The 14,590-nt window shown below is 38.0% G+C and overlaps 1 protein-coding gene across 1 annotated transcript; it reads right to left on the bottom strand.

Annotated features, from left to right (window-relative positions):
* Nucleotides 1-628: 628 nt before the first annotated feature.
* Nucleotides 629-14,236, bottom strand: LOC125824370 (FIP1[V]-like protein). Its single transcript, XM_049503739.1, has 9 exons — nt 13,166-14,236; nt 11,588-11,814; nt 10,611-10,737; nt 9,848-9,916; nt 9,601-9,738; nt 9,314-9,415; nt 8,772-9,112; nt 3,959-5,561; nt 629-1,509 (listed from the first exon to the last, which is right to left on the bottom strand). Exons 1-9 carry the CDS (start codon nt 14,144-14,146, stop codon nt 952-954), a joined length of 4,146 nt encoding a protein of 1,381 aa, XP_049359696.1. The 5' UTR covers nt 14,147-14,236; the 3' UTR covers nt 629-951.
* Between the last annotated feature and the right edge of the window lie 354 nt (nt 14,237-14,590).

Here is a 14,590-nt window from a genome sequence, read left to right as displayed (position 1 = left end):
TTTTATATGTCAGTTATTGTTGCATCCTGCTCTATTCAATGCTCATTTCTATCATCAAACTTCTTTCGAAGTTCACTTTCTGCAAGGTAACCAGCCTCATGTTCACTTTCAGCAAGACAAGATAGACAACATTTATGCAATGTTTGATAAGCGATCGACGAGCCTCATGTTACAACCGCAGGAATTTATTATAGAAAAAAAAAACGAAAAAGCTACAAGAGAATAGAGAACAACTGCGTGGTAAAGAGATTTTCTTCTCTCCTGTTATAATTTCTGTAACTCAGATATTTTTCTCTAGCACAACATACAAAAATCGCGTTCTGACTTTGTGCTCCAGCGAAACAAATAAATTTTCCAAGAGACAAAGCAGTTTACCACGATACATACTACACGGGTAAGGGCAATTTCAGGTCCCTGTTTCCTAGTTCCAGATTCTCCTGAAATTTGCTTCTCTTCCATGGTCCCTTCATCTTGTAGACACTGAGTTTTGGTCCCTGAAGTTCATAGTCCAAAAAAGTGACAGCAAACACAGAAGACTCCTGGCAGGGAGTGGCCTTCAAGGAAGAATGACCATGGAGGGCATAGTTATCAGCCATAGTCGCTAACTATGGTTCTCAAATACAGTGTTTACTACTACTCATACACTATAATTCAATGTCATTTAATACCCAAAAATGTAATTCTGGCACCCCAACAATGGGCCACTATGATGTTAGGCTTACTGGTATATACATGTATTACAGAATTAAGAAAACCAAATAGATAATCTCAACATGGTTACAGATTCCCAAATCTACTATGGGAGGTCTACACAAACCTCAGATCCTGAATAGACAACAGCAGTACAGGCATCCTTAAGTTGTGCACATTGGTAACACATTAGCCAAGGAGGGCATATACTCCATGATTAGGAAATAAGCCATCAAACAAAGATGTTCCTTGAATTCTCATTTAATTGCTTGTCCATCTCCTCCTGCGTGCTGGACGCTCTGGCTTCACCTCTGAATCTGGAGGGGTTTCGCTTTGAACTGAGGATAATGGATCACCTTCCACCTTTTTACTTACTGGAGCTTCTTTCTCACTTGGCATTGGAAGCTTGAAGCGCTCACTACGCTTCTTCAACTTCTCAACTGTCTCCAAGTGTTTATCCTCCACAGGCTTTGTTTCTAGGCTATTAATCTCAGGGGCACCTCCATTTTTATTGTTAGCTGCAGGTTGTTGATTGTCTTCTACCATCTTTAAAGCTTCATCTTGATTTTTGTTAGCTAATGAAGTACCGGTGCCCTTGTGTACATTGTTGTCTTTCATGTTCAAGGAAGATGATTTAGCATCGATACCAAAGTCTCTTTCCTTGTGGCTTGTCCATCGTTCCAACTTGGAACGTCCCCTCCTGGAATCCTCCTGCTCATCATCTGATGAAGCTGCTTCCTCATGTTTCTTGGAGGATTGGCGATTCCTGTGGATCTTGTTGTCATTGGTTCCTTGCACAAATTTTCCCTTTGAGTTCACCTGAAGGTAAGGCAGGAAGGAAACATGTAGCTTATAGGAGGTTAAATTAGAAAATGGAAGAATAGGTTTCTACACCCCCACACCAACCCTACTTTGATAGATCCAGATTCCTCTTTTTGGACATCATTGCTTCACTAAATGCACCATGGGTCTAAACTAGAAAGTCAGGGTAATGTGGATCACATATGACTGTTCCTGGATATTTATGGAAATTAAATCTTGTGTGCTTCTTAAGTTTCTTTTGCCAACTTAGTGTTTGATAGTTGTGTTTTGAAAGCATAAAATCTTTTCCAAAACAATCTAAACTTAGTTTTTCAGAACAATACTTCCAGTCAACCCATCATGATGTTAACTGTCTGTTTGGAATCCAAATGCACCTTCTGCATATAGAAATTAGTTTTTAATTGTCCCACAGCATTAGCTCATGATTAAGTACACCTACAATCTAGTCAACAGACATTTCTGTAATGACCAAGTATGTTTGAGAGTACAAGCTTACAAATGTCAAAGAATCCAAGCCAATTTTGAAATAAGTTCCAATTTGGGCTCACAACAAGCTGCAAGGGGTTACAACTTACGACTAAGTTCCAAAATGGCCCGCATAACTATTTCTCATCTGCAAATTGCCCATAGCATAATAGAGTGCATAAGAAATTTTGAGTCCTGTCCAAAAAGACCCAAGGAGTAAAGGAACAAAAGAGTGTCTCTGAAAAATTTGACAATTCCCTTCGTATAAATTAATGATAACATTTTCTTAAAAAACTTTTGAAGCTCTGATATTCTTGTCTATATAAAGTATTGGATGCTCTATCAAGTAGTATGTAAAGACTTCCCCATCACATCAACAGGATTATTTAATTGGTTTAGATATTTGGAAAAAACTCAACAAGGAAGTTGAAATTTCTATGTAATCTTGCCTTCAAGCCCCATTAGCACTGCTCATCACTTTTTCCCCTTCCGTTCAGCCATTCGTTCTCCTAATATTTTTAACACATAGGCTAAGCCAGATGCCACCATTATATATAACTTTTGTTAATAATGTGGTGTCCATGCCAGCTTACTCGTACCTTGACTATTCGTGTGTATATTAGCTACTTCCAATCCATACAGCCATATAGGAAATAGGCAATAGGTAAACACTGACCATAGTTGTAAATTAAAAGTAAAAAATCTCAACTAGTACTCTTAGAAAGAAATATCAAAAGCTTCTTAAGTCGTCAAATGCTGAAAGAATCTCCGTGAAATACCATTTAAGCCAACAGAGTACCTACACCATGGGTAATCAGAGTACCAGACCTCTTGTAATAGCTAGAACTTCCATTAAATAGTTCACCATGCAGTCTCTTTTTGTCTTTACCTTAAAAAACTTTTCATGAACATTAGAAAACAACTTGTTAGAGCTTCCAAGGGGTTGCCTAACAGGCGAGAGTGAAAGTAAACACCTTGAGAACCAAGGTTCAAGTCATAGCAGAGGCTTCAGAGATTTCTGTCTATCTGCCTAAGTATCTTTGTTGGTGTGAAAGTTGGTCCAGACACCACCATTATTGCCATACCCCCACCCACCCCACCCCACAAAAATAAACTCAGAAAAAAAAAGGAGAAACCGATTAACGTCACATCACATCTTTTGGTCTCTCTCCACCTAATATCTATCCCGTGGCATCAGATTTTGCGTAGGTCTAAATTTTTTGGGGAAATTAGATCTTGGAAAAAAATTGAGAACAATTTTGGGAAAAGATGTGCTTAGATACATTTTGAAAGATTATTTTTGGGTTTCTGCCCGATGTTTTGGTACCGACTTTTACAGAACTGGCTAATTTTGAAAGATAATTTCCTTTTCGAGAACTTTTGAACTAGAATGAATAAAGTTGAGTAGAGTAGAAGGATAAAGAGGATTCATTTTTTTTAAAAACCATGGTATCTGGGCCAACTTGCGTGCACCTCGACTAACTCCTCGGAATACATGTCACCTCCCCCCACCTTACCCTCTACGAGATAACTTTGTCCACCAAGGCTCGGACAAATAGAAAGAAATCACCCAGTGTTTTTAGCACTCTGCTGGTATTTAAACCTGAAAATTCATGGTTCTCAACCTATTTCATCGACTACTAGGCACCCTTTTGGGTAAAATATCACCACCTAGCTAATTTGGATTGAGGTGTTACTTATCATGTATTATTTTTTGGTTAAAACCTACCCTTTTGACTGTCTTTATTTCTGAAAGCATTTTATTTTGATTTCAGGGAAGTCTACTTTAGAAAAAGACCAAACAAAGTTGTCTTAATATTTGGAAGTTTTTTCAATTCCAACACTAACTGTGCATCTGTTACTATATGATTAAAATTTGCTATCCCCATCTTCACAGACAGAGTCGTAAGTCATCATAATTAATGCAATGTGACAACAAAAACTTGAAGACTATTGATATAAAATAGAAATAGGTACTTACCAACTCATTTTTCTGTCCATACAGTTCATCTTCGTTCATGTTCAAAGCCATCTGGGAGTTATGATCACCTTCAAATTCTTTACCCTTCTTTAAATAATCTTTATGTCTTTTCTCATTAACCCTGGAGTTATCTGAAGCAATAGGAGCACGATCTTCACGTGAGCTCACCCTGTCATGCCTTGCTCTTCTTTCATCCTCACGTGTCCTCAGCCTCGATGGACTTTCATTTTCAACACGATCCCTCCTTCTAATATGGTCAGCATGCCTCACATCCTTTGAGTGCTGATCAGAGTTTCTATACTCATCTTTCCCTCTAGATTGACCAGCCCAAGCTTTTTCTTCCGAAACACGTCCAGCCCGCATCCCGCCCCTTATTTCTTCTCTCTCCCTTTTTGGTAGTGTCTCTTCATGTGACTGTTTGAGCCTATACCACTCCTCACGTTCTCGCTGTCTATCACTCCTCTCCCTCTGAAACACTCCATCTTCTTTGTGCCTGATATAGAGCTGCTCATCTTCTCGTAGTCTCATCAGCTCATCTCTCTTTCGGTGATCTGAGGCATCATCTCTCTCTCGCTTTCTGCGAACCATAGTTTCTCCATGGGAATGGAAGGTTTCTTCCTTGTCAATGTGTTCCCTACTTAATTTTACCTCTTCTTTCCTTCTTTTATTGTGGCGATCATCCAAAGTATCGTACCTCTTCAACTCATCCCTGTCTCTGTGCCTTGCTCCCATATCCTTATCATAATCAGGCCTTAAAGTAACGTTCTCCAACTGTTTTCTGTATAAATGGCGCTCTTCTCTATCACTTCCCTCAAATTCTCGAGCCTTGCTGCGGTGTCTAATTCCAATTTCATCAATAAGCTCCCTCTTTCGTGGTTCTTCCATTTTTGCTCTCCTCCCCTGTAGATCGTCATCCCTTCTTTGCCATACTCCCTCTGAATATTCGCGTTCCCTTCGCCGGTCAATGTAATGGGCTGAACTAGAGTCAGCGCCTTTACGGGAATAAGAATCTTCCCTCCCTTTCACTACAACAGAGTGCTTTTCTGCTTCTTTCTCATTGCGGGCTTTCTTTCGAATTCTATCCTCGTCTCTGGCAACTGTTTTTTTGGCATTATCTATGCGCATAGAGCGTCCACCTTGAACAACTTCCTCATCCATATCATCCCGTAACTTGCGATAACCTCGACTACTTCCAGATTGGACTTTGCTATTCTCGCTACTTCTTCCAGCCTTGGAGTCTTCTCCATCATCAGTTTCTTGAGGAGAAGACTGTTCATGTCGTGAACTTAACTTTTGCTTTTTTGCAGAATGTAGAAATTCATCATTCATGGCTTCACTATCAGTTCTTGCATCCAAAGTCATTTCCTCCCTCTCAACTTCACTGTTTGTGTCTTCTTCAACAATTTGATCAGGGATATCATCTCTATCTTCCATATCTTGCTCCTGAGCAGGTCTATCAGCAGTGGGAGAAGGAGGGACAGGAGTGTGCGTACGATCAACACTTTCAAATGATTCTTCCTTCTGACTATCAACTTGGAGTCTATCTCTGCTATTGCTGGGAGTAATGTCAGGTGATCTGTCGCGTGCACTTACCTTTTTTCCCCTGGAATAAAAAAAGGGGAGAGCCAAAATTAGGTTAACACAAGACAATGGACTCCAAGAAAAGAAGCAGGTAACAACAGCTCTGTTTTAACAATAGCAAGAGTAAATGGGAAGATAGCATAATGTGTGACTAAACTTTACTCCCTTAAGACATCCAAATAAGATAGAAAGCTTTTCAAAGAACTTAATAAGAATGGTGATATGAGCCAGAGATTCCCAGATTCTTGAAGTTGCTTGTCCAAAAATAGATTGATCATAGTCTAGGGAAATCATTGGTTCAGAAAAAGCCAAATAAGTTTTTTTTTTTTTGACAAAGAAAGCCAAATAAGTTTTAAAAATCTGAAACATTAAAGACAAATAATATCTCATGACACATGCAACAAGATTATAATGTGCATCAAATTTTGAACTCCGGGTTATTGCATTGGTAGAAGCAGCTACCAATCAAATACAACATAATAACCTAATAAGCAAGGATGGGTGCACTCTTGTTTAGAGTTTGTTTGTATTATATCTTCTGATACCCCTTATAATTTAAGGGCCTCTCATGGGCTTCCTCTGAATCTTACTTGCTTGTAATAATTAATTTTCTAACTAGAAAAAATAAAAGGGAGGGACTTGGACATTGCTAACAAAGCTATCACCAGTATATTTTGATGTTTGGACCTCCACATTTGTCTGGCTTAGCTTAATAGGCATCTTCAAACAACATGACACAGAGTAGATCACACAACAGGGCCATAAGGTAAAGTTGCCGAACACAGTTAAACAAAGTACATTAAAGCCACACAACAATATATACTACCCAACATATATAACTAATAAAACCATAAGTTAGGGTGAGCAACTTATGGCATTTAGTTGATTTGGCTTATAAGCACTTTTCGTGTTAAGCAAATTTATAGAAGCTAGGTTGACCACTGACCAGCTTAGAGCTTTAGCCAAACATACTCTTACTCTAACACATGGAATACAAGTTCCGGAATAGAATAATAGGTGTGGAGTCCACAAACGCCTAACCCAGTCCAGGTAAGGGTCAAAACTCAAGGGGTGTGATGTAGGCAGTCTACCATGGTACAAGCATCAGTGGTGGAATTAAGCTTTAATACCAACTATGTGGTATATGCCTACATGGATCTCCTTTGTTGACATTATGCTATGTTTTTAGATAAGTCCATATTACTTCTAAGGGATTGTACGTCCATTGAAATAACATTTTTGTATATAATTTTAAGTTGGCCTCGTCTCCCTCTGTCTCCATCAATTATCGCAATGTCGTGGATACAAACAATCCATATAAGACACCTTTCCTTGATTCATTGTATGTGTACTACTTGCATCCACTATCCGAAGTAATCATTCTAATCGCGTCTAATCTCGTAGGACGACACAACCATCTTTACATTCTCACTTATACTGCAATTCATCTTTTTTATGACCGAGAAATCGGCCTACGAACAACTCTTAGGAACAACTGCAACATTCAAAACAGCATGCCCTTCCACCCTTGCCCATTCAAATACCATGCTTAGTTCCCATGACGCAGGGCCCAAACCCCAAACTAGTTACCAAAGTCACAAGTTCCTCTACCTTTACCACTTAAACAAAGCCTTGAGGACTACTTTAAGTACAATCATCGTGTAGATATGCTAAGCCTTAAAGGCCCACAATTACTCGTTCACATTGTTGCGCTCATAATAGTTCTGTAGAAATTTCTCTCATTTCGTCACGTATCTTCCAATTGCATCACCCTCATATCACGTCTCCATTTTAGTGATCTAATTTATGACATGATTGGATAGACTTATTTTAAGTGCTTTCGGTTTTTAAGCTCTTTCTCTATTTTTTGTGGTGTCTGGAAAAGATAAAATGTGTTTTTAAGCACTTATTTTTAAATCAAAAAGCACAAAAATAAATTAAAAGTTGGGTATGACCAACTTATGGCTTTAGCTTATAAGCTTCTTCTTTTTTTAAAAGCCAATCAAAACAGACTATTAGTGTTTTAACTTTTATAAATCATGTCATTCTCCTCGTAAGATACTGGCTTTCTCATTTAAGCACCACAACCACTAAGTTCTTAGGTTCTCCCAACAATTAGAAAGTGTAGCATGCTTGAATCTAACTAGGGGTTTGCATTGGTAGGGGAACCGGAAAAAAATAAATCTAGTTACTATAGATATAGGCGAAGAATTTTATGCAACATGGCGAGAGGCATAAGCCCCGAAACACGTGGCACAAGTCCACTCCATATATCCCATCAATTTTCGGGGCATAAATCTCATATATTTTCATTTTTATAATTGTATTGCTCAGAAAAATAATCAGAAGTACAATTTTCAATAATTTTGCAAATAAATTCAAATAAATCACCAATAATATAGAAAAAAATATTATAATTATTTTAAAGATAATCTTTAAGATAAAATCATCATCCACTCCATCATCAATCTCTACATCTACTAGTCTTTCCCACCTTCAACTAATATTTGCATTGATTTTTTCTTTATATATTTCAAATAAGGAGAAAGATAAAATGTGTAAGAGCAATGAAAAAAATGGATAAAGTAGTCTCACAAACATAGTGTCATGGAATCTGTATCCTATCAATTTCAGGCATAATCATCTAAAAGTATTATTTATGGCAGTGACATTTTTATGAGAGTTGCTTTCTTTATTTATATATATTAGAAAAAATCACTATAACATGAGAACATGATAGCATAAGTATAAATATAATTACTGATTACACTATAGTAAAAAATATGATGTATAGCAAAAATACTTTTAAAATAACAAAAAATAAATTTACCCCCAAGGCACACACTTTTACTGCCAGAGCTTATGACTCAAATTGGACCCTCGACCCCTCACAAATCACAACTATAATACCAAAATTGGTGCCACAACCATGTTGTAATTTTACATTGAACCAAAGCCACCATGGCTTGAAACAGCTGAGAATTCTCCGAAAATCAGGAAGATGGGCAATAGACACAACTATATTAGAATATCTATTTAAATGATGAGGATAGTTTGAAGGATTATTTGACACTCCCATTCTTATCATTGTAGACCGTGAAATTTTGCAAACACCAAAAAATAAGTGAAACCTTATCTGCTTCTATCTATGTTACCAATTAAAACAGGAAAAAGGATTAAGTTTCACGTGGTCTGAAAGGTAAAACCATTATTGACGCAACATATATAGTACCTTTCCTCTTGTTGAGAAACACAATTCTTGTTGTCATATGCAGAAGTCTGTCCTCCAGAATCAGAAACAAACTGACCAGGAGCCTCCGAGGAGAAAGGAACCACTCCATCTCCTTTGGTTAAATGATCACCTATAGGGTTTATAAACTGTGTTCTCCTAGCATTGGCCTCTCGCTTGTGGCTCTTATAAGAATGCTGAAAACCATCAGATTCTTGAACATGTTCCTCCTGCAGGGGTCCTCTTCTTGCATCACCTCTAAAATCCTCTGTCGAAGGAATATTGTCCAATTGCACTTCATTCTTGTCAATCCCTGTGTATTGGTCATCATCCTGGCACACAATCTGTTCACCCAAGAAAATGTCAACAGAGATAAATAAAACAAAATGTAGAAAATAAGAAGCAGTACAGTCTTGTTAGAAACATGCAAAAATTAGGGAAACAATAATGCAGAGTGATCTCAGCATGAAATTCTGCTTCTTTTTTCTATTTTGATAGAGACACCTCCTTTTGGATTTGGAAAAAGACAGGGTCAGATCACTCACTTCAATAATTGCATCAGAGTCACGCTGTCGTGGTGGTCGGGTATCAATTGATGGTAGGCGATCACCAGAACCGGTTTCAACCTGTATCGGTCTTCCAGTGGGCTAGTAGAACATCACATCAGTGAGTAAATAGTATGAAAACTAATATCTGAAACTTTGGTATCATTACTTATTATGGTTAAAGATGAAATAGTAAGCATACTTCACCCAATCGCCAAGTTAGAAAGTTAGGCCCACAAAATACCAGAAAAGTTTCTAAACGTAAGGCTTGAGTTCAAAATACATACTAGTGGTGGTCTCATGCGCATTGATCCTCTTGCTAGGTCATTTGCAGTTCCTTCAGTTTTACCATTCAAATTTTCCGATGGAATGTCTTGCATACCAGCTGCAGCTGCAAGTTCTGGAGGCATTTCTGGATCATATTCCTAAAATGAATACCAAATAAGAATAAGAACAATTTGAAGTATGATAAGCATCTTAGACATGCATGTCTTGCTGAAGATAGTATCTTCATCTGCATAAGCATTATATTACCTGCTCTGTCCTCCCACTTTCATACACCCGAATTCTTCCTTGCATAGTTGACTCGAGTCGAAGTTGTTCCTGGAGCAAAGATTGATAATCATATTTCAAGATTTCCACTTGACAGAACCAATGCATTCACACATACTAAACATGCATTTTGTGGTTGCACTCCAAAACAGTCCTCCTTCCTAACTCTCTTCATGCATGCACAATGTCTCACAGGCATTGAGAGGCTAGCCCCTGTGCCATGGGGCGCGACCAACAGATTATGGGGTATGGCTGGAAAGCACCCATGACAACCAGAACAAAGAAAGGAGAAGGGCCATGCTAAAAGAAGAAGGGGAAGGGGGGGGGGGGGGAGAGAGAGCCCAGTTGTACATTTTTTATGTGAAGCATCCCAATAAAATCATAATCCCTCCATTGATTAGGCAAAGGGTAAGAATATAGAAGAGACTTTTGAGATGTGTCTAATGTACCAAAATGCTTTTTGAAATCCAGTGGTCTTAAACAAGTGATGTAGAATGTTGGAATTAGAGAGTTCCCATACATAGAAAGAAGCATTTGTTTACATAAACTAGAAAGGGAAGTCACTTGAATTGAAACGGAGGGAATCTTTTACAATTAGCTTAGCATACAAATTTAAATTGTAGGGAGAACATGAAATATCAAAATACTTCCAACAAGGTTTAAAACTATCAATCATTTTAAGGATTTTCGATGCATGGATTCACAAAGAAACTGAATACAAGAACATGAAATATAGTTAACCAACCAGCTGCTTGCAATAATCTTTCCAGCCATCCTCATTCAAACCGAAGTTAAAAAAATCTGTTACATCAATGCCTGGAAGTCTCCAAGGTTTCTCTTCAAAACCGTCAATGTCAACTTCAAATATAGTCCTGACAGTGTACATGGGTAAATAAGCATTTTGAGCGTCTTTGAACCTTTCCAGTAGATACATGATTTGCCCCAAAAAACTAACCAAATGAAATGTAGTCATCTGACATTGTACACAGTAATACTTTCACCACATAAATAGCATGAATTTTAACCTCATAGATCTACCACAAGCTTATGTGTTAACTAACCCTCCTTAGAGTTTCACAACATGAGAACAAGTTCTTCCATAGGTCTTAAGAGAGATAAAAAACAACTAGTTACTTGGGAAATTTGACGGGAAGCAAACACTTCTTATAGCAGCTGCAGACAGAGACATAATATAAGAGGCAGGAAGAGTTATTGTTATTGACCGTGTCTTTTTTTTTTATCAGGTAAATATTTTCATTAATCACAAGGCCAAAAGAAGGTTCATATACAAGAGGTATACCAAACAGTAAAGGACCTACACAAAGATATTGTTCTCTATAAAAGACACTCAATCCTCAATACAACCCGGAACTACACAGGTGCACCAAAAATAAATAAGGGATCGGAGACTACTCCTCAACTGCCAAAAACTCAATTCTGTGAACATACAACATAGTCATATAACTCTAAAATTCCAAAGAATTTTGGACATAGGAACTAAAGTGCCCATGCTTAAGACAGGAACAGAGGATTTGCACATAATGACAATAACCAACCTAAATTACAGACTCAACACACGATGTATACTAAAAATAAATTCCAGCAACGTAGTGTAACTAGAAAAGAGGTGGTACACTTGATTCCTTCATAACAGTAAATATCAAACCTCACCAAATAGAAAGAATAGCAAATTCAAGTATGTTATAAATCAGGGAAACATACTTGTGTGAAGGAAGAGTGAATTCCAGCCCAATCCCAAAGCCACGTCCAGACGCACCACCTCCCCAGCCGGACATACCATAGGCACCTTTCATTCCTGGTGGTCTCCAATCACCTCTACCACGTCCAGCAACAGGGCCTACATTGACAGGGGGGCGGACTTGACCAGGTATTCCTCCAGGACCCGACGGGGGAACTCCAGGCATAGGAGTTGCACCAGGCCTCACATACTACATGATACAAGAAAAACAGATAAGAGATTCATGTCAGCTGTCAAAATAATGTAACAGGGACAACTATCAAGACAGAATGGCAAAAAGAAAAAGAATCCAGAACAGAAATATATAGAAAATCTTTTTTAAAACAGTATAAGTAAAAAATATATAGTAAATCTTCCAATCATCTGACAAGAAACAGACGACAAAATTGGGCAGCAGTTCTGAAGGATTTTCATCAAGTAAGCAAGCTAAGAGTAAAAATATGGCCAAAGAACAGTTCAAATGTGTTAAGTATGTCACCAGATAAGCACGTAAGACATTGCTTTCACAGATTCAGCAAGCAATGTGAGAAATATGGACTAAAATCTTCACTTTTATTAAGATGTCTGAAAATAGGACTTGCATATGTTACTTAATCGTGTAAATTTCATGCAACCGAAATAAAACAGATATCAGTGTTACAAATTCTTATATATCTTTTCTTTTCTTTATATTTGACCAAATACTAATTGAATGTTGTACTTCATCACTCAGCATTAGAAAACGGATCTTTCTTTCAGTATGTATCATTATCAGTTTAAGCAACCAGATTGACTTGAATAGGCTTCATTCGTTAATGACCTACTCACACAGGTCCAGCCCGTCTGGAAAATGAAGGTGCTGATTAGAGACAAAAACATAGTTAAACTGAAAAGAGATCAAAAGTCAGGAATGGTCCACCAACAAACTAATGTCCATAAGTTTTTCTGAGATTTTTCATTTACATTCTCAAGAGCTAGTTACCCAATTGTTCAAAAAAATAGCTTTTATCTATTTCAAAAAGGTGTTAACAATAGCCAGTTAATTTGAAGTGCTTTTAGATGAGTAATGTTAGACGATTAACTGCGACAGCAGCATCCAATGTATCATGTGGCAATAAACGTGTGAACCAACATGCAATCACATGGGATTTTGAATAGTTAGAGTTCATCACATGTGTCCCACATTTTCCCATAAAAGGAGATTTTCAATTGTACGTTTGGATATCCCAAAGAGAGTTCAATTTGTGGATGAGTACTGTTAGCCTTTGCGGATGCCTGGTATTGGAACATTCCAAACATCCTCTACCTATAAATTAAAGCATGACCAAGCTATAGACTGACCAAACAGAAATTATTTCCAGCAAAATTATGAAATAAATTTTATTAATAATATTATCATCAGTACAATTCTTTATACAGCTTGTGCATACAATGAGAGCCATCGGCCTTAACATCACCAATGACCACAAAACCATATGAAAATTACAAGTCAGCTTACATTGCATGTTCTGATCAAACAATATGGGAAGAACACAAACCCCCAGATGTACAACGTCACTGACCTTATACTGGGAATGATACGGATGATTGTATGCATGATTGGGGTACCCAACCTTTCCTGCTACTCCAGGTGCTCCATTCACTTTTAGTGCATCGGTTATCTCCTTTCTCTCTCCATTAGCGGCAGGACCCCCCTCTTCACCCCAATCTTGCTCCTCCATCATTGGTGGATGGTTTGGGCCATCATTATCAGCAACAATAACCAAAGGATCTTCATCTTCATCGTCCTCTTCACCAATACCCATTCTCTCCATACCCATTGGTCCATGAGTGTTGTCATTTAACACAATCTGCAAATCATCCTCACTATCACTATCCCAATCATCCTCAACATTTCCTTCTCCAGTATTCCCCGCCCCACCTGAAATACCCGGAATCTCCAGCCCAGGAATCAACTGCTCGGCACCAGAAGCTTCAATCACGAAATTCCCTACATTTCCAGTCCCATCCTTCAGATTCTCAGGGTCTTCACCTACATTTTGATGATTCCCCATCAAAATATCATCTTTATCATCCGTCTCTTCCACTACAATATCAATATTAGCTTCATCCATAAAATTTAAATCTTGAAACTCCGTTTTAGGCAATTTCACATCCTCACTCTTCACCAAAACCCTAGCTATCAAATCTGATTCATTAATTCCACCCAAACCCTCGATTCTTCCAGCTCCAAGTTTTAAATTCAGATTGGATTCGGGTAACCTCGACCCGGATTTAACATCTAGAGGAGAAGCTAGGGTTTTTTCCTGACCAGTAATAGAACTCGGCCCAGCAAAATTCGGTTTCGAATTCGAATTCGGTGCTCCGTATAAAATCTCCTCATCATCGCTGTTGATGTTCAGATCGATCGGCCGGCTCGTAGCCCCGGCGGCTTTGGGGGCAGCTTCTTCTTGCGCTGCCGGCGGCTGCTGAGACTGAAACGACGCCGTTAAGGGGCGGAGCACATCGGTGTAGAGATCTCCGAATTCATCGTCGTCCTCCATTATCGGTTAGAGAGAGAGCTGCGAGTACTTCCAGAGAGAAACGCAAGAAAGAGAGGGTTTTGAGGGCTTCTAAGAAGTGTATAAATTTGTACTCTTCAAATCTGGTTTTGAGGGTCTCTTAAGAAAAAAGGGTACAAATTTTGCTAATGACACTATTAGGGAAGATTTCCAAATTTTGAGCTTAGTAAAATGTAAAAAAAGTAATACTAGTAGGTAGGTAAAGTAACAAAAAAATGATTTTTGAGAATATAATGATATATTTGATTTCTAATTATTGGTATTTGATACGGATTAGAATCAATGGAAAATGAGGTTGTTACGTGTCACATGTTATGTGTAGTTCAGAGTAGCGATATTTATCATGTGATAACATACAATAAGATTTTGGAGTTCAGTGGTAAAATACAATTTTTATTTTATGTCCAATAATTGGATTTAAACTTC

The sequence above is a fragment of the Solanum verrucosum genome, unplaced genomic scaffold (genome assembly GCF_900185275.1).
Source record: "Solanum verrucosum unplaced genomic scaffold, falcon-dt-bn FXZP01000022.1, whole genome shotgun sequence".
Taxonomy (NCBI): Eukaryota; Viridiplantae; Streptophyta; class Magnoliopsida; order Solanales; family Solanaceae; genus Solanum; species Solanum verrucosum.
This window is presented reverse-complemented; position numbering and strand designations above follow the sequence as displayed.

Excerpts from the sequence above, each read along its gene's own strand:
- LOC125824370 (XM_049503739.1), bottom strand. The coding sequence starts at position 14,146 with ATGGAGGACGACGATGAATTCGGAGATCTCTACACCGATGTGCTCCGC. Across the intron at positions 5,562-8,771 it reads GTTTCTCAACAAGAGGAAAG|GGGAAAAAAGGTAAGTGCAC; the intron begins GTACTATATATG and ends TTTTTATTCCAG. Across the intron at positions 1,510-3,958 it reads ATGGACAGAAAAATGAGTTG|GTGAACTCAAAGGGAAAATT; the intron begins GTAAGTACCTAT and ends CCTTACCTTCAG.